This window comes from Lipotes vexillifer, unplaced genomic scaffold, assembly GCF_000442215.2.
Source record: "Lipotes vexillifer unplaced genomic scaffold, Lipotes_vexillifer_v1.1 scaffold499, whole genome shotgun sequence".
Lineage (NCBI taxonomy): Eukaryota > Metazoa > Chordata > Mammalia > Artiodactyla > Lipotidae > Lipotes > Lipotes vexillifer.
The window spans coordinates 208,426-228,837 of record NW_006782754.1 but is presented as its reverse complement, the minus strand read 5'-3'; the positions used below and the strand labels follow the sequence as shown (position 1 = coordinate 228,837).

Below are 20,412 nucleotides of genomic sequence, written 5' to 3'. Positions count from 1 at the left end.
GTACCAAAAAAAAAAAAAAAAAAAAAGATAAGCAAAAACTAAAATTCTTCAGCACAACCAAACCAGCTTTACAAGAAATATTAAAAGGACTTCTCTGACTGAAAAAGAAAAGGCCATTACTACAAACATGAAAATTATAGAAGGAAAAAGCTCATTGGTAACAGCAATATGAAGGAAAGACAGTAAATCAACCACATATAAAGTTAGTATGAAGACTAAAAGACAAAAGTAGTAAAATTATATCTATCTACAGTAAGTAGTTAAAGGATACACAAAAAGATGTAAACTAGGTCAAAAACAGGAGACGTGGGTGGAGCAAAAATGCAGGATTGTTAAAATGTGTTTGAACTTAGATAACTAGCTTAAAATTATGTGTGTGTGTGTGTGTGTGTGTGTGTGTGTGTGTACCTACATCATGGTAACTACAAATCAAAAATCTATTACACAGAGAAAAAAAAGGAATCAAGACATAACATTAAAGATAGTCATCAAATCATAAGGGAAGAGAACAAAGGAAGAGAAAGGAAAAAAAAAACACCTATAAAAACAACCCTGAGGGAGGAGCTTCAAACAACCCCGAGGGAGGAGCTTCAAGATGGCAGAAGAAGAAGACGTGGAGATCACCTTCCTCCCCACAAATACATCAGAAATACATCTACATGTAGAACAACTCCTACAGAACACCTACTGAACGCTGGGAGAAGACCTCAGACCTCCCAAAAGGCAAGAAACTCCCCATGTACCTGGGTAGGGCAAAAGAAAAAAAAAAAAACAGAGACAAAAGAATACGGACAGGACCTGCACCAGTGGGAGGGAGCTGTGAAGGAGGAAAGGTTTCCACACACTAGGAAGCCCCTTCACGGGCGGAGACTGCGGTTGGCGGAGGGGGGAAGCTTCAGAGTTGCAGAGGAGAGCACAGCAACAGTGGTGTGGAGGGCAAAGCGGAGAGACTCCAGCACAGAGGATCAGTACCAACCAGCATTCACCAGCCTGAGAGGCTTGTCTGCTCACCCGCTGGTGCAGGCCGGGACTGGGAGCTGAGGCTTGGGCTTCAGTTTGATCGCAGGGAGAGGACTGGGGTTGGCTGTGTGAACACAGCCTGAAGGGGGCTAGTGCACCCCAGCTAGCTGGGAGGGAGTCCGGGAAAAGGTCTGGAACTGGCGAAGAGGCAAGAGACTTTCTTGCCTTTTTGTTTCCTGGTGTGTGAAGAGAGGACATTAAGAGTGCTGCTAAAAGGAGCTCCAGAGACTGGCGTGAGCTGTGGCTATCAGCACAGACCCCAGAAACGGGCATGAAACACTAAGGCTGCTGCTGCAGCCACCAAGAAGCCTGTGTGCAAGCACAGGTCACTATCCACACCTCCCATCCTAGGAGTCTGTGCAGCCTGTCATGGCCAGGGTCCTGTGATCCGGGGACAACTTCCCCAGGAGAACAGACGGCCCGCCTCAGACTGGTGCAAGGTCATGCTGGCCTCTGCCACCACAGGCTCACCCTGCATTCCCTACCCATCCCCCACACCAGCATGAGTGAGCCAGAGTCCCCTAATCAGCTGCTCCTTTAACCCCATCCTGTCTGAGCGAAGAACAGACGCCTTCAGGCGACCTACACACAGAGGCAGGGCCAAACCCAAAGCTGAATCCCAGGAGCTATGTGAACAAAGAAGAGAAAGGGAAATCTCTCCCAGCAGCCTCGGGAGCAGCGGATTAAATCTCCACAGTCAACTTGATTTACCCTGCATCTGTGGAATACCTGAGTAGACAACGAATCATCCCAAATTGAGGAGGCGGACTTTGGGAGCAATGATATATATATATATATATATATATATATATATATATATATATATATATATATATATATATATTTTTTTTTTTTTCCCCTTGTTCTCTTTTCGTGAGGGTGTATGCATATGCTTCTGTGTCAGATTTTGCCTGTATAGCTTTGCTTTTACCATTTGTCCTAGGGTTCTGTCTGTCCTTTTATTTTTTTTTTAGTATAGCTTTCAGTGCTTGTTATCATTGGTGGATTTGTGTTTTGGTTTGGATGTTCTTTCTTTCCTTTTTTAAAATTTACTTAAAAATTTTTTTTTAATAATTATTTTTTGTTTTATATTTTAATAACTTTTAAATTTTATTTTATCTTCTTCCTTTCTTTCTTTTTTTCTCCTTTTTATTATGAGCCGTGTGGATGACACACTCTTGGTGCTCCAGCCAGGTGTCAGGGCTTTGCCTCTGAGGTGGGAGACCCAAGTTCAAACATTGGTCGACCAGAGACCTCCCAGCTCCACATAATATCAAATGGCGAAAATCTCTGAGATATCTCCATCTCAACGCCGAGGCCCAGCTCTACTCAATGACCAGCAAGCCACACTGCTGGACACCCTATGTCAAACAACTAGCAAGACAGGAACGCAGCCCCATCCATTAGCAGAGAGGCTACTTGAAATCATAATAAGGTCACAAATACCCCCAAACACACCACCAAACGTGGACCTACCCACAAGAAAAACAAGATCCAGGCTCATCCACCAGAACACAGACACTAGTCCCCTCAATGAGGAAGTCTACCCAACCCACTGAACCAACCTTAGCCACTAAGGAAAGACAGGAAAAACAATGGGAATTACGAACCAGTGGCCTGCGAAAAGGAGACCCCAAACACAGTAAGTTAAGCAAAATGAGAAGACAAAGAAACACACAGCAGATGAAGGAGCAAGGTAAAAGCACCAGACTTAGCAAATGAAGAGAGAATAGGCAGTGTACCTGAAAGAGGATTCAGAATAATGATAGTAAAGATGATTCACAATCCTGGAAATAGAATAGAGAAAATACAAGAAACGTTTAACAAGGAATTAGAAGAACTAAAGAGCAAACAATCATGAACAACACAATAAATGATATTAAAAATTCTCTAGAAGGAATCAACAGCAGAATAACTGAGGCAAAAGAATGGATAAGTGACATGGAAGATAAAATAGTGGAAATAAATACTGCAGAGCAGAATAAAGAAAAAAGAATGCAAAGGATTGAGGACAGTCTCAGAGACCTCGGGGACAATATTAAATGCACCAACATTCGAATTATAGGGGTCCCAGAAGAAGAGAAAAAGAAAGGGTCTGTGAAAATATTTGAAGAGATTATAGTTGAAAACTTCCCTAATATGGGAAAGGAGATAGTTAAGTTCAGGAAGCACAGAGAGTCCCATACAGGATAAATCCAAGGAGAAACACACCAAGACACATATTAATCAAACTATCAAAAGTTAAATACAAAGAGAAAATATTAAAAGCAGCAAGGGAAAGACAACGAATAACATACAAGGGAATATCCATAAGGTTAACAGCTGATCTCTCAGCAGAAACTCTGCAAGCCAGAAGGGAGTGGCAGGACATATTTAAAGTGGTGAAGGAGAAAAACCTACAATCAAGATTACCCAGCAGGGATCTCATTAAGATTCAATGGAGAAGTTAAAACCTTTACAGACAAGCAAAACTAAGGGAATTCAGCACTACCAAACCAGCTTTACAACACATGTAAAGGAACTATTCTAGGTAGGAAACACAAGAGAAGGAAAAGACCTACAATAACAAACCCAAAATAATTAAGAAAATGGTAATAGGAACATACATTTTGATAATTACCTTAAATGTAAATGGATGAAAGGCTCCAAGCAGACATAGACTGGCTGAATGGATACAAAAACAAGACCTGTATATATGCTGTCTACAAGAGACTCACTTCAGACCTAGGGACACATACAGACTGAAAGTGAGGGGATGAAAAAAAGATATTCCATACAAATGGAAATCAAAAGAAAGCTGGAATAGCAATTCTCATGTCACACAAAATGGAGTTTAAAACAAAGACTATTACAAGAGACAAAGAAGGACACTACATAATGATCAAGAGATCAATCCAAGAAGAAGATACAGCAACTGTAAACATTTATGCACCCAACAGGAGCACCTCAATACATAAGGCAAATTCTAACAGCCATGAAAGGAGAAATCGACAGTAACACAGTCATAGTAGGGGACTTTAACACCCCACTTTCACCAATGGACAGATCATCCAAAATGAAAATGAATAAGGAAACACAAGCTTTAAATGATACATTAAACAAAATGGACTGAAGTGATATTTATAGAACATTCTATCCAAAAACAACAGAATACACTTTCTTCTCAAGTGCTCATGGAACGTTCTCCAGGAGAGATCAATTCTTGGGTAACAAATCAAGCCTTGGTAAATTTAAGAAAATTGAAATCATATCAAGTATCTTTTCTGACCACAATGCTATGAGGCTAGATATAAATTACATGAAAAAAATCTGTAAAAAATACAAACACCTGGAGGCTAAACAATACACTACTTAATAACCAAGAAATCACTGAAGAAATCAAAGAGGAAATCATAAAATACCTTGAAACAAATGACAATGAAAACACGATGACCGAAAACCTATGGGATGAAGCAAAAGCAGTTCTAAGAGGGAAGTTTATAGCAATACAATCCTACCTTAAGAAACAGGAAACATCTCGAATAAACAACCTAACATTGCACCTAAAACAATTAGAGAAAGAAGAACAAAAAAACCCCAAAGTTAGCAGAAGGGAAGAAATCATAAAAATCAGATCAGAAATAAATGAAAAAGAAATGAAGGAAACGATGGCAAAGATCAATAAAACTAAAAGCTGGTTCTTTGAGAAGATAAACAAAATTGATAAACCATTAGACAGACTCATCAAGAAAAACAGGGAGAAGACTCAAATCAATAGAATTAGAAATGAAAAAGGAGAAGTAACAACTGATACTGCAGAAATAAAAAACATCATGAGAGATTACTACAAGGAACTCTATGCCAAAAATTGGACAACGTGGAAGAAATGGACAAATTCTTAGAAATGCACAACGTGCCAAGACTGAATCAGGAAGAAATAGAAAATATGAACAGACCAACCACAAGCACTGAAATTGAAACTGTGATTAAAAATCTTCCAACAAACAAAAGCCCAGCACCAGATGGCTTCACAGGCGAATTCTATCAAACATTTAGAGAAGAGCTAACACCTATCCTATTCAAAATCTTCCAAAATATAGCAGAGGGAGGAACACTCCCAAACTCATTCTACAAGGCCACAATCACCCTGATACCACAACCAGACAAGGATGTCACAAAGAAAGAAAACTACAGGCCAATATCACTGATGAACATAGATGCAAAAATCCTCAACAAAATACTAGCAAACAGAATCCAACAGCACATTAAAAGGATCATACACCATGATCAAGTGAGGTTTATTCCAGGAACGCAAGGATTCTTCAATATACGCAAATCTATCAATGTGATACACCATATTAACAAATTAAAGGAGAAAAACCATATGATCATCTCAATAGGTGCAGAGAAATCTTTCGACAAAATTCAACACCCGTTTATGATAAAAACCCTCCAGAACGTAGGCATAGAGGGAACTTACTTCAACATAATAAAGGCCATATATGACAAACCCACAGTCAACATCGTCCTCAATGGTGAAAAACTGAAAGCATTTCCACTAAGATCTGGAACAAGACAAGGTTGCCCACTCTCACCACTCTTATTCAACATAGTTTTGGAAGTTTTAGCCACAGCAATCAGAGAAGAAAAGGAAATAAAAGGAATCCAAATCGGAAAAGAAGAAGTAAAGCTGTCACTGTTTGCAGATGACATGATACTATACATAGAGAATCCTAAAGATGCTACCAGAAAACTACTAGAGCTAATCAATGAATTTGGTAAAGTAGCAGGATACAAAATTAATGCACAGAAATCTCTGGCATTCCTATACACTAATGATGAAAAATCTGAAAGTGAAATCAAGAAAACACTCCCATTTACCATTGCAACAAAAAGAATAAAATATCTAGGAATAAACCTATCTAAGGAGACAAAAGACCTGTATGCAGAAAATTTTAAAACACTGATGAAAGAAATTAAAGATGATACAAATAGATGGAGAGATATACCATGTTCTTGAATTGGAAGAATCAACATTGTGAAAATGACTCTACTACCCAAAGCAATCTACAGATTCAATGCAATCCCTATCAAACTACCACTGGCATTTTTCACAGAACTAGAACAAAAAATTTCACAATTTGTATGGAAACACAAAAGACCTCGAATAGCCAAAGCAATCTTGAGAAAGAAAAACAGAGCTGGAGGAATAAGGCTCCCTGACTTCAGACTATACTACAAAGCTACAGTAATCAAGACATTATGGTACTGGCACAAAAACAGAAATATAGATCAATGGAATAGGATAGAAAGCCCAGAGTTAAACCCACATACATATGGTCACCTTATCTTTGATAAAGGAGGAGAGAATATACAATGGAGGAAAGACAGCCTCTTCAATAAGTGGTTCTGGGAAAACTGGACAGCTACATGTAAAAGAATGAAATTAGAACACTCCCTAACACAAAAATAAGCTCAAAATGGATTAAACACCTAAATGTAAGGTCAGACATTATAAAACTCTTAGAGGAAAACATAGGCAGAACACTCTATGACATAAATCACAGCAAGATCCTTTTTGACCCACCTCCTAGAGAAATGGAGATGAAAACAAAAATAAACAAATGGGACCTAATGAAATTTCAAACTTTTGCACAGCAAAGGTAATCATAAACAAGACCAAAAGACAACCCTCAGAATGGGAGAAAATATTTGCAAATGAAGCAACTGACAAAGGATAAATCTCCAAACTTTATAAGTCGCTCATGCAGCTCAATAACAAAAAAACAAGCAACCCAATCCAAAAATGGGCAGAAGACCTAAATAGACATTTCTCCAAAGAAGATATACAGACTGCCAACAAACACATGAAAGAATGCTCAACATCATTCTTCATTAGAGAAATGCAAATCAAAACTACAATGCAGTATCATCTCACACCAGTCAGAATGGCCATTATCAAAAAATCTACAAACAATAAATTGTGGAAAGGGTGTGGAGAAAAGGGAACACTCTTGCACTGTTGGTGGGAATGTAAATTGATACAGCCACTATGGAGAACAGTATGGAGGTTCCTTAAAAAACTAAAAATAGAACTACCATACGACTCAGCAATCCCACTACTGGGCATATACCCTGAGAAAACCATAATTCAAAAGGAGTCATGTACCACAATGTTCACTGCAACTCTATTTACAGTAGCCAGGACATGGAAGCAACCTAAGTGTCCATCAACAGGTGAATGGATAAAGGAGATGTGGCACATATATACAATGACATATTACTCAGCCATCAAAAGAAACGGAATTGAGTTATTTGTAGTGAGGTGGATGGACCTAGAGTCTGTCATACAGAGTGAAGTAAGTCAGAAAGAGAAAAACAAATACCATATGCTAACACATATATATGGATTCTAAAAAAAAAAATAAAGTCATTAAGAACCTAGAGGCAAGATGGGAATAAAGATGCAGAACTCCTAGAGAATGGACTTGAGGACATGGGTAGGGGGAAGGGTGAGCTGGGACAAAGTGAGTGAGTGGTAGTGTGTATATGGATATATATACACTCCAAAGTGTAAAATAGATAGCTAGTGGGAAGCAGTAGCATAGCACAGGGTTATTAACTTGAGGCTTTGTGACCAGGTAGAAGTTTGGGATAGGTAGGTTGGGAGGGAGGTGAAAGTGGGAGGAGATATGGGGATATATGTATATGTATAACTGATTCACTTTGTTATAAACCAGAAACTAAAACACCATTGTAAAGCAATTATACTCCAATAAAAATGTTTAAAAAAAAACCCCAAACATTTAACAAAATGGCAAAAATGTTTAAAAAAAACCCCCAAACATTTAACAAAATGGCAAACATTTAACAAAATTACTTTAAATTTAAATACACTAAATGCTCCTATCAAAAGGCATAGAGTGACTGAAAGAATACAAAAACTACTAGAGCTTATCAATGAATTCAGTAATGTTCCAGGATACAAAATTAATACACAGATGTCTGTTGCATTTCAATACAATAACACCATAGTATCAGAAAGAGAAATTAAGAAAACAGTCCTATTTACAAATGCATTACAAAAAACAAAATACCTAGAAATAAATGTAAGAAGGTAAAGGACTTGTACTCAGAAGACTATAAGACACTGATGAAAGAAATAGAAGACAACACATGCACATGGAAAGATAGACCATGTTCATGGGTGGAAGAATTAATATTGTTAAAATGATCATACTACCCAAGGCAACCTTCAGAGTCAATGCAATCCCTAGAAATACCAATGGCATTTTTCACAGAACTAGAATAACTAATGCTAAAATTTGTATGGAAACACAAAAGACCCCTAACAGCCAAACAATCTTATGAAAGAAGAAATCATGCTCCCCGGATTTCAAACTAAACTACCAAGCTACAGTCATCAAAACAGTATAGCACAGGCACAAAAACAGACACATAGATCAATGGAAATGAAACCAGTCTTATATGGGCAATTAAGCTACAACAAAGGAGGCATATACAATGGGGCAAAAGACAGCTTCTTCAACAAATAGTGTTGGGAAAACTGGGCTGTTACATGCAAAATAATCAAGCTGGACTACTTTCTCACACTGTGCAGAAAAATAAATTCAAAATGTATTAAAGACAAATGTAAGACCTGAAACCATAAAACTACTGGAAGAAAACATAGGCAGTATACTCTTTGATATCAGTTTTAATAATATTTTTAGATGTCTCCTCAGGCAAAGGAAACTAAAACAAAAATAAATGGGACTACATCAGACTAAACAGGTTTTGTTCAGTAAAGGAAAGCATCAACAAAACAAAAAGGCCTACTGAATGGGAGAAGATATTTGCAAAGGATATGTCTGATAAGGGGTTAATATCCAAAGCATATAAAGAATACATACAAATTCCACTCCTGGGTATTTACCCAAAGAGAAGAAAAGCACTAATTAGAAAAGATATATGCACCCCTGTAATTATTGCAGCATTATTTACAAAAGCCAAGATATAACCCAAGTGCCCATCAATAGATGAATGGATAAAAAAGATGTAATATACATACAATGGAATATTACTCAGTCATAAATAACAATGAAATCTTGCCATTTGCAACAAGGTTGGAACTAGAGGGTATCATGCTAAGTTAAATATGTCAGACAGAGAAAGACAAATACTGTATGATTTCACTTATATGTGGAACCTAAAAAACAAGTGAACAAGCATAAAAAACAGAAACAGAGCTGTAGATACAGAGAACAAACAAGGGCTTGCTGGAAAAGAGGGAGTTGGGGGGAGGAATTAAATAGGTGAGGGAGTTTAAGAGATACAAACTTTCAGTTGCAGAATAAGTGAGTCATGGATATGAAATGTGCAGTGTGGGGAGTATAAAAATAACTATGTAATATCTTTGTGTGGTGATATATTGTAACTAGACTTACTGTGGTGATAAGTTTGAAATGTACAGAAACACCAAATCACTATGCCATGTAACAGGAACTAACAGTCTTGTAGGTCAATTATACTTCAAAAACAAACAAACCAATTAAAGATGATACAAACAGATGGAGAGATATACCAAGTTCTTGATTGGAAGAATCAACACTGTGAAAATGTCTATACTACCCAAAGCAAACTACAGATTCAATGCAATCCCTATCAAACTACCAGTGGCATTTTTCACAGAACTAGAACAAAAAATTTCACAATTTGTAAGGAAACACAAAAGACCCTGAATAGCCAAAGCAGCCTTGAGAAAGAAAAATGGAGATGGAAGAATCAGGTTCCCAGACCTCAGAATACACTACAAAGCTACAGTAATCAAGACAGTATGGTACTGGCATGAAAACAGAAATATAGGTCAATGGAACAGGATAGAAAGCCCAGAGATAAACCCACGCACATATGGTCACCTTGTTTTTGATAAAGGGGGCAAGAATATACAATGGGGGAAAGACAGTCTCTTCAATAAGTGGTGCTGGGAAAACTGGACAGCTACATGTAAAAGAATGAAATTAGAACACCATACACAAAGATAAACTCAAAATGGATTAAAGACCTAAATGTAAGGCCAGACACTATAAAACTCTTAGAGGAAAACATAGGCAGAACACTCTATGACATAAATCACAGGAAGATCCTTTTTGACGCAGCTCCTAGAGAAGTGGAAATAAAAACAAAAACAAATGGGACCTAATGAAACTTAAAAGCTTTTGCACAACAAAGGAAATCATAAACAAGACAAAAAGACAACCCTCAGAATGGGAGAAAATATTTGCAAATGAAGCAACTGACAAAGGATTAATCTCCAAAATTTACAAGCAGCTCATGCAGCTCAATATCAAAAAAACAACCCAATCCAAAAATGGGCAAAAGACCTAAATAGACATTTCTCCAAAGAAGACATACAGATCGCCAACAAACACATGAAAGGATGCTCAACATCACTAATCATTAGAGAAATGCAAATCAAAACTACAATGAGGTATCACCTCACACCAGTTAGAATGGGCATCATCAAAAAATCTACAAACAATAAATGGTGGAGAGGGTGTGGAGAAAAGGGACCCTCTTGCACTGTTGGTGGGAATGCAAATTGATACAGCCACTATGTAGAACAGTATGGAGGTTCCTTAAAAAACTAAATACAGAACTACCATACGACCCAGCAATCCCACTTCTGGACATATACCCTGAGAAATCCATAATTCAAAAAAAGTTATGCACCGCAATGTTCACTGCAGCACTATTTACAATAGCCAGGACATGGAAGCAACCTAAGTGTCCATCAACAGATTAATGGATAAAGAAGATGTGGCACATATAAGCAATGGATTATTACTCAGCCATAAGAAGAAATGAAACTGAGTTATTTGTTGTGACGTGGATGGACCTAGAATCTGTCATACACAGTGAAATAAGTCAGAAAGAGAAAAACAAATACTGTATGCTAACACCTATATATGGAATCTAAAAAAAAAAAAAGAACGTTCTGAAGAACCAGGACAGGAACCAGGACAGATGTAGAGAGTGTACTTGAGGACATGGGGAGGGAGAAGGGTAAACTGGGATGAAGTGAGAGAGTGGCATGGACATATATACACTACCAAATGTAAAATAGATAGTTAATGGGAAGCAGGCACATAGCACAGGGAGATTATCTCAGTGCTTTGTGACCACCAAGAGGGGTGGGATAGGGAGGTTGTGAGGGAGACACAAAAGTGCGGAGATATGGAGTTATATGTATATGTATAGCTGATTGACTTTGTTATAAAGCAGAAACTAACACACCATTGTAAAGCAGTTATACTCCAGTAAAGATGTTAAAACCAACCAACCAACCAACTAACTAACTCATAGAAAAAGAGATCAGATTTGTGGTTAACAAAGGCAGATGGTTAAGGGATCGGGAATTGAATGAAGGCAGTCGAAATGCACTAACTACCAGTTATAAAGTAAATAGGTACTAGGGAAGTAATGTATAACATGACAAATATAATTAATACTGCTGTATGTCATATATGAAAGCTGTTAAGTGGGTAAACTCTAAGAGTTTCATTACAAGGAAAAATTTTTTTCTCTTTAATTTTGTATTGATATGAGATGATGGATGTTCACTAAACTTATTGTGATAATCATTTCATGATGTATGTAAGTCTAATAATCATGCTGTACATCTTGATCTTATACAGTGCTGTGTCAATTATATCTCAATAAATTCTGGAAAAAACTTAAAAAAATAATGTTAACAATACTATCAAACAAAAAGAAATACTGTAGAAGAAAAGATCAATATATAAGATTCTATGGCATTTTATATACTACCTACAAACAAGTTGAAATTGATATTAAACAACAATGCCATTAACAATAGTATCAAGAAAAAGAAATTCTTAAGGATAAATATGATAAAGATGTAAAAATACTATGCACTGATTACTGTAAAATATTGCTGACAGTAATTAAAACCTACATTTTTAAATGAAGAGATATCCCATATTTGTGGGTTACAAAACTCAGGATCTTTAGAATGTTAATCCTCCCCAAATTGATGTATGTATTTGATGTAATCACAATCAAAGTCCCAGCAAGCTTTCTTTTTTAGATATTGGAAAAATGACTTTTAAATTCATATAGTTATGCAAAGGATCTAGAGAAACCACAAACAATTCTAAAGAACAAAGGTGGAGGATTAACGCTATTTGATTTCAAGACTTATTATAAAGCTACAATAATCAAAGTAGTACTGGTGTAAATATAGACCAATAAGTCAGTGGAACAGAATGGAGAGTCCAAAAGTAAGTACACACATATATAGATAATTAATTTTTGATAGGGTGCATATGCAATTTAGCAGAGAACATAAAGTCATTTTAACAAATGATGCTGGAACAATTAGATATCTATATTTAAACAAACTTTGATCCATATCTTATACCATGTAAATAATTAATTCAAAATGGATTGTAGATGTAATTGTGAAATATAAAATTCCAGGAATATGAGGAAAATTTATGTGAACTTGGGTTCAGCAAAGATTTCTTAGTTATGACACCAAATATGTGATACATAAAGGAATATATTGATAAATTGGTCTTCATTAAAATAAAAAGCATCTGCTCTTTGAAAGATCCAATTAAGGTAATGCAGAAACAAGCCATAGACTGTGAGAAGATATTTGAAAATCATATATCTAACAAAGAACTTGGTTTCTAGAACATATAAAGAACTTTGAATGCTTAGTAATATCCACAAAAATGGGCAAAAGATTTAAACAGCTATTTAACCAAATAATAGATACAGATGGAAAATAAGCACATGGAAAGATGTCCAGCATCAGTCATTAGGGAAATATGTATTAAAAACCACAATATGAAGTTATTGTATCCTTGTTAGAATGTCTAAAATTAAAAAGACTGACTATTCCCTGTGTTGACAAGGAATATAGAAAGCAATTGAAATCTTACACACTGCTTGTGAGAATGCAAAATAGCACAATCACTTTGGAAAACTGTTTGACAATTTCTTAAAAAGTTAAATGAACACCTAACCATATGATCCAAACATTCTACTCCTTAATATTTATCCAAGAGACATGGAAGCATATGACCATACAAAGACCATGTAAAGACCAGCTGCATGAAAGAAGCCAGACAAAGAAAGTGCACCTAGTGCACTATGAAATTCCAACTAATGAACAGTTTCAGAAAGTAGATCAGCAGATGCCAGGGGGTGGAGGAATTACAAAGGAGCATGAGGGAACTATTGGGGGTGATGATTATGTTTGTTAACATGATTGCAGTGATGGTTTCACAAGTGCATGCAGATTGTATGCTTTAAAAATGTACAGTTTATTGTATATCTGTTGTACCTAAATCTGTTAAAATTATTTAAATAATCGTATTTCATTGATCTCATTGATATCTTTGTGTATACATTAATAAGGATAATACAGTTGTATTATAATTACGTTCAATCTCTTCTTTTACAGAACAGGGCAGTTGGGAAATCTGACAGCTCCTTGCAATTCTCATTGTAAATGCTCATCTTCATTTTATTCTGCTACATGTGGAAGAAATGATATTGGATATTTTTCTCCTTGCTTTGCAGGTTGTACATATTCTAAAACATTAAAGAATCACAAGGTAATTATCTTTTTCTCTGCTTCTTCCTCTCCATTAAGAAGTGCAACTTATAGATAATGTTTATATTTTACTCCTGCTCTCTATAAAATCCTTTCCCCCTCTTATTTTCCCTTTCTTAAATTTTTCTTAAATTATGGCTTCATGTGATCACAATACATAGGACTTGTGAGAATTGGGAGTGAAGTAGGGACCCAGGTTTTAAAAATTCTGCGTTTCTCCCCTCTCTTTGTCTAGTCTATGTGAGGGGAAGAGAGCAACAAAGAGGATATTTCCTGACCCATGGGCATTATATCATCTTCCTTAGCAGGCAATAAAGTACTTTATTAGTACTTTATTAGTATGTACATAACAATATTCTTTTTCCTGTTACACAGATCATTTTATTACAGTATATTAGCATGCCTGACCAACTTTAGTTCCTCGTTGTCATATTTTCACTGGCCTACTATTTAACAATATATCTTCAGTTTTTAATTGAATATTAATATTAAAAAGATTATATACCCTTTAAAAATTCTTTCTTCTTAAATGTTTAAAATGATTCTTTAAAATTTTAAATTTAAAATGGTTATTTATATGTATTATGTATTTTAAAAACTATTACATGTTTTAAATTATTTATATATTTTAAAATATATTTAAAATGATATTTAAAATCTTTAAAATATATTACTGTGGGACGCTTTAAATGTAATAGAAAACCAAAATGAACTCCCATATGTTAGTTACCCATCCTCAACAATTTATTAACTTGTGGAAAATCTTAATTTACACTCCTGTTTACTTCCACTCCTCCATTTTATTTTGACAAGTAAATGATTTTTTAAATCTCATGTTGTCACTACAGATTAAAGCAGAACTGCTTGACCTTGGTGTTTTGATCCATGGGATATTCAAGAGCTAAAAATGCCAGCCACTATATAGCTTCCACCCATCTTTCTTTTACTGGGGAATCCCTTTTAGGGATTTGTTTCTATTTCATAAAAATCTTTATAATTTCCTTTCATTTCTCTAACGAATAATTAATAATGAAATAATTCACAAAATAGTGACTCAAACTGTGTGATAATATTTGATGCTGAATAAGAATTGAAAGAATAAAATATTTTTGACAAAAATTATATCTGTTACGAATTACCCAGGACAGTTAGCCTTGAAAGAAATAATGGCTCTGAAGGAAAACTGACAATAGCAGAAATTATGATTAGTACAATTTGATACAGATGAAACCAATTAATGGATAAAATATACATTAATTTCAAATGGGAAAGAACTGATGCCAGTAAAAATAATTTTAACAAAATGAAAATTAGAGAAATACCATATATAAAAAATTATTGTCTAAATTGTGTTAATGGAATTCCCTCTGGAAAATTTTTTTCAGTGAAAATATGTCAATATGAAATAATTCTGATTAAATGTTCGTATTCAAAATATAAGGGTCAAATGTATTAGAATTGAGTGCTCTTCAATTACACTTATGCAAAAGTTTACAAGAGGAGTGGTAGGAAATACTACACCTTTGAAGATTTCTAAGTTTCTATAGAAAATCACAGCTTTACCAAAACTGAAAATAGATATCTGCTCTTCATGTTGATAATATTCCAAGTGTTTTGCCTCATTGAGACCCACATATTCTTATCCATGCTGTCAAGACCTTCAAATTTCCTTATATAGATACGAAAGAAATCTTGGGATTTTCTTCATGATCTTCTCACTGGGACTAGCTCTTTTCAGCAGCTGATATGGCTTTCAGTATAAAATAGCAGTATCAGGGGTCTTCTTCCAGAGACTGCTGTAGTCCAACAGGAGCCTCATTCTACATATCTATAGAGAAGGGAAGTCAGTCGCGTCCGAAGCATTAAGGATTACAAGAAGCCAGGTTTCAGGATCTCTTCCAGTTGAAACATCCCTAGAATATTTTAACTTCATTTACTGATTTCCCACCTTTGTGCTATTTTTGTTATATATTTTATTTCTCCATATATTTTAAAGGACACATACTGTTATTGTTTTTTTGTACAGTCAGTATGCACTTATATTTACCCACTTCCTTGCATTTCCATGTTTTCATATGAGATTTTTTTCTTTCCTTAAGAACCATATTTTACTCTCATTTCTGAAAAGAAAAACTGTTTTCACTTGGTATGGAATTCTGTATTGGCAGTGATGCCCACCTGCCACCCCACCCCCTGACCGGCCCGGCATTTGAAAGATGTCATTATATTGTCTTTATGTCTCTGGCTGCTTAGCTGCTTTTAAGATTTTCTCTTTGTTTTTGACTTTTAGCAATTTTACTTTGATATGCCTGGATGTGGTTTTCATTATATTTATTTTGCTAGGGTTTCACAGAATATCTTTAGTCCATGGATTTATGTCTATCAGTTGGAAAATTCTCAGCTATTATTTCTCCCTCACTTTCTCCTCTTTTATTGGTTGTGGAGGAGGCACCATATATTAGTTTAATATTGCTGCATAACAAATTACTACAGCCTTAGTGTCTTTAAATAATACCCATTTATTAGCTTACAGGTCAGAAGTCCAGATATGGCATTGCTGGTTCCTCTGCTCAGAGTCTTACAAACTGAAATCAGGGTGTTGGCTGAAATACATTCCTTTCTGGAGGCTCTGGGAAAAAATCTACTTCCAAGGTCATTCAGATTTTGGGCCAAATTTTGTTCCATTGGGCTGTAAAAAATGAAGCCCCTATTTCCTTGATAGCTGTCTGCTGAGGGCCAATTTTAGCTCTTAGAGGCCACCCCCATTCTTTGCCACATGATTCCTTCCATCTTCAAAGCCAGCAACAGAATCTCCCTTGTGACACATGTTTTGAATCTCTGACTTCAGGAAAAGCTCAGTTCCTTTTATATATTATCTAATTAGGTGAAGTTTACCTCTGTTTCTTAAAGTCAGCTATGCCATGTAACATAACTTAGTAAAGTGATTAAAATCCACCAATTCACATCAATCTAGGGATTATGCAGGTTTATAAAATAGCAGGATGGGAATCTTAGGTGCCATCTTAGTATTCTGCCTAAGAGCAGACTACAAATAGACCTTTCTACTGTATCCCATACTCTTTTGCTCTTTTCTCTATTTTCCATCTCCTTTTATCTGTTTGTTTAAATGTAGATATTTTCTGTTGACCTGTCTTCCACTTACTATTTCTGTATTCTGCCATGTCTGCTTTGTTGTTAAACCCATTACTGAGGTTGTAAGTTTACTCATTGTATTTTTCCGTTCTAACATTTATGTTTCTGTAGAATCCAAGTCCCTGGTGAAATTCCACATCATTTAAGATATTTTATCCATTTACCCTCTATTTTCTGGAAAATATTAATCATAACTATTTAAAGTTCTTGCTATTAAGTCTACTATCTGTAGTAGTCTACTTATATTTGTTCTTGTCCTAATTTTAAGCCAATTATTCTTGTCATTTTGCATACCTTTTAATAATATATGAAATCCTGAACATTATATATGAAAAATATATCTTAATATAATTGTACAGTTGTCTATTTCTCTCTTTATTTTGACTTCATGTATTTTAGACCCTCTAATTGTGTGCATACACATTAATAATTGTCACAGCTTCTTGATCCTTTTATCTTTACAAAATGTCCCTTTCTATCTCGGGTAATACTCTTTGTCTTGAAGTCTGTTTTATATATTAAACAGTCACTGTAAGCTTTCTTGCTGTTTTCATGGTTTATCTTACTTCTATCATCTTATTTTCCAGCTGTTCATGTCTTTATGTTTAAAATGTCTCCTATAGCCAAGGTATAATATGCTTTTGCTTTTTCCTCAATTCTGTTAATGTCTGTCTTTCAATTGGAGTTTTTAGACAACTGACATTTATTATAATTATTGATATGGTAGACTTAGATCTATCTTCTTCTTTTATTATTTGAATTGAATATATTTTACTATTTCATTTTAATATAATTTTTCCTATTTTGGTTGTATCTCTTTGGATATAACTCTACAGCTCTTCAGCCCTTCCAGAGCCTAATATCTTGTGACTCTACCATCTGTTCACTAAACTTTCTTCACATTTTCACTTTTTCCCTTAGTCATCTTAGATTCTATGGTCTGCAATTATTTGTTGTACTGGATATCTTTTTTCTGACCTCCAGATCCACTTTTCACCTTCTCTACCCTCCTCACTGTTCCAAGAGACCAAACTATAGGATGAGAGTTCTATTATCATATATAATCTATTATCATATAGACTATGATAATAAGGAGTCTTGATAGAAAGTCAGAAAGATGGGGGGAAAAAGTGAAGTCGTTGTGTTTATTTTCTTGGTTCCCTCTCTGAGCCATGGACTGACTCCCTTGCCTGCAAGTCTTAATTTCTTTCAGGGAGGCCTTCTCCATATGACCTTCTCCTTCTGGTAACCATTCTTACCCTAGGACCCTTCGAATCTACTTTCAAAATACATGCTAGATCTGACTATCTTCATCATTTTCTCTGATACCCGGGCCCCGGTCACCAATGACTTGCATCTTACTTTAAGAGCTTTTTAACTGTTTCCTCTGCTTTTACCCTTGCTTTCACAGTTCAGTAGCCTCAATATATCAGCTAGAGTGATCTTTTAAAAAATGTCATTTATACATCTATCCCTCTAATGGTTTCACGTTACTAAGAATAAAAACTGAAGTTCTTAAATTGCTCTTGCAATTACCTACCAGTTTCTATATAAATCATTCCCTCATTACTCCAATTTCATTTTCTCTTAGTTTCCCTTATGTTCACTCTGATTCAACCAAATTTTTCTCCTTGCTTTTCTTTGAATTTGTCAAGCAAGCTCCAGTCCCAAGGCTTTTCAATTTCTGTTTTGTTTTTCCCACCTGGAATATACTTCTTTCAGGTAACCACATGGCTCACTCCCTTACCTTCTTCAAATCTCTGCTCAAATATCACTGTATCATTGTAACATTACCTGTTCATGCTAAACTCACCCCTATAATCCCTGGTTTTTTTCCTTACTTTATTTTTTCCTCCATAGTATTCATCACCATGTGCTCCATTAAAGGTTCTTTTTTATAAAAAATTGCCTATCTCATGCAAGTAAAAAATTTCCTACATGAGGGCAGGGATTTCTATTGTATTGTTTACTATGTTTTCACAATACCTAGAATGATGTTTGGCACATAGGCATTATAAAAAACAATATGGTAGAATGAATGATTTGCTATTTAGATATTTCTAGTTTTCTTTAATATATCCAGTAATCACTTAGCAGCTTCCCTAAACAATGGACATGGTTTTTGTACCATCATTTTCTGAATCACCCAGGTTCAAGCCATCTTTATTTCCTCTTATTCCTTCACTGGTAACTTAGTTTAATATTTCTACTGAATTTTTAAAATTATTATTATTATTTAATTTAGAATCTTTTCAATAGATTAACAAATTGCTAACTGGTCTCTGTATCTACAACTCTGTTTAGTTCTTCTTAGAAAATATCACCTATTCATCTTCCTTGAGTTATCAATAATAATATAACAGCCCCAAGTTTTCATTCGTTCCCATTAGGGACTACATTATGACTTATGTTGGCTTTAGGCACTTTTGCCTTTTTAAACCCCTTCCTTCACTTAAAAAAAGAAAGAGAGAGAGAGAGAGAGAGAGAGAGAGAGAGAGAGAGAGAGATTTAATGTACAACTGCTTTGGCATAAAGACAAATATGATCCAGGCTGGATGCATTATAATATATTCATTATTATGATATTTATTTTTTCTCTGATTTTAAAAGACACTAAAATTAAACCTTTTTTTTGGTTCTGAAAGTATTGTGGGTCCTAGGTACACTGTGCCTACTCTGCCTAATAGATAACAGCCCTGTCATCAACACATACAAAATAAAGTCTTGCCTTTGCAGCATAGTTCTAAAACTGTCTACAATTGGGTAACTCTCCATATTTCAAATCCCAGCTAAAATTCCACTTTATTCATTACATTTTCCTTATTTGTCCTTAATCTATATCTCTCTCCAACAATTATTTGTACAATTAAATGTAAATATTTTTAGTGAAATTTCTTAAATTAATAGAATTTTTCCTAAGTAACTATAATTATATATACACGTACACAATTCTTTGTTAGGTAAAATACCTTGATCTTATTTATCATTAGTGGTTCATTTGTAAGTTATGAATGGCAGATTTAATATAAGGATATTTACTAATAAAACTGCCTAGTCTCCCTGTAGTTATTGATTTAATTTTTATTTTACAATTATAAGAGTTTTTGTCTTATGACTATATTTCTAAAAGATTGTTTCCTGTCTTTATTTTCATAGACATATTACAATTGTTCTTGCATTAAAGAAGGATTAACAACCTCAGATAATCAAGGTGACTTTATTGACGCTAGACATGGGACATGTGATTCAAAGTGCTATAAATTACCTTTGTTCATTGCTTTTATCTTTTCTACAATTGTATTTTCTGCTTTTGCTGGTATACCAAACATCCTGACCATCCTTCGGTGTGTATATGTTATTCATAATCATTATTCATTTAATACATATGAAAGACAAGTTTAGGAAGGTTTTAGAATATTGTAGTAAATGATTTATGCTTTTGTTTCAAGGTAGCAACTGCTAGAGGGGAAAATTGTTATATTTTCAAAATTCATGTATATGTTTAATTCTCTATTTTAAATAATTTATTTGCACAAAGTATGTATTATAGATAACACATTTAGTTTAACTTAAAACTAAACTTATTTACTTAATTTAACACACCTGGAAAA

At 34.9% G+C, this 20,412-nt stretch overlaps 1 protein-coding gene across 1 annotated transcript in view; it reads left to right on the top strand.

Annotated features, from left to right (window-relative positions):
• Positions 1 to 20,412, top strand: part of SLCO6A1 (solute carrier organic anion transporter family member 6A1) — a 136,537-nt gene that overhangs the window by 63,360 nt on the left and 52,765 nt on the right. Inside the window, exons 10-11 of the mRNA XM_007455385.1 lie at positions 13,496 to 13,649; positions 19,958 to 20,145. Coding sequence (XP_007455447.1) covers positions 13,496 to 13,649; positions 19,958 to 20,145 — 342 coding nt within the window. The remainder of the gene's footprint in view (positions 1 to 13,495; positions 13,650 to 19,957; positions 20,146 to 20,412) is intronic.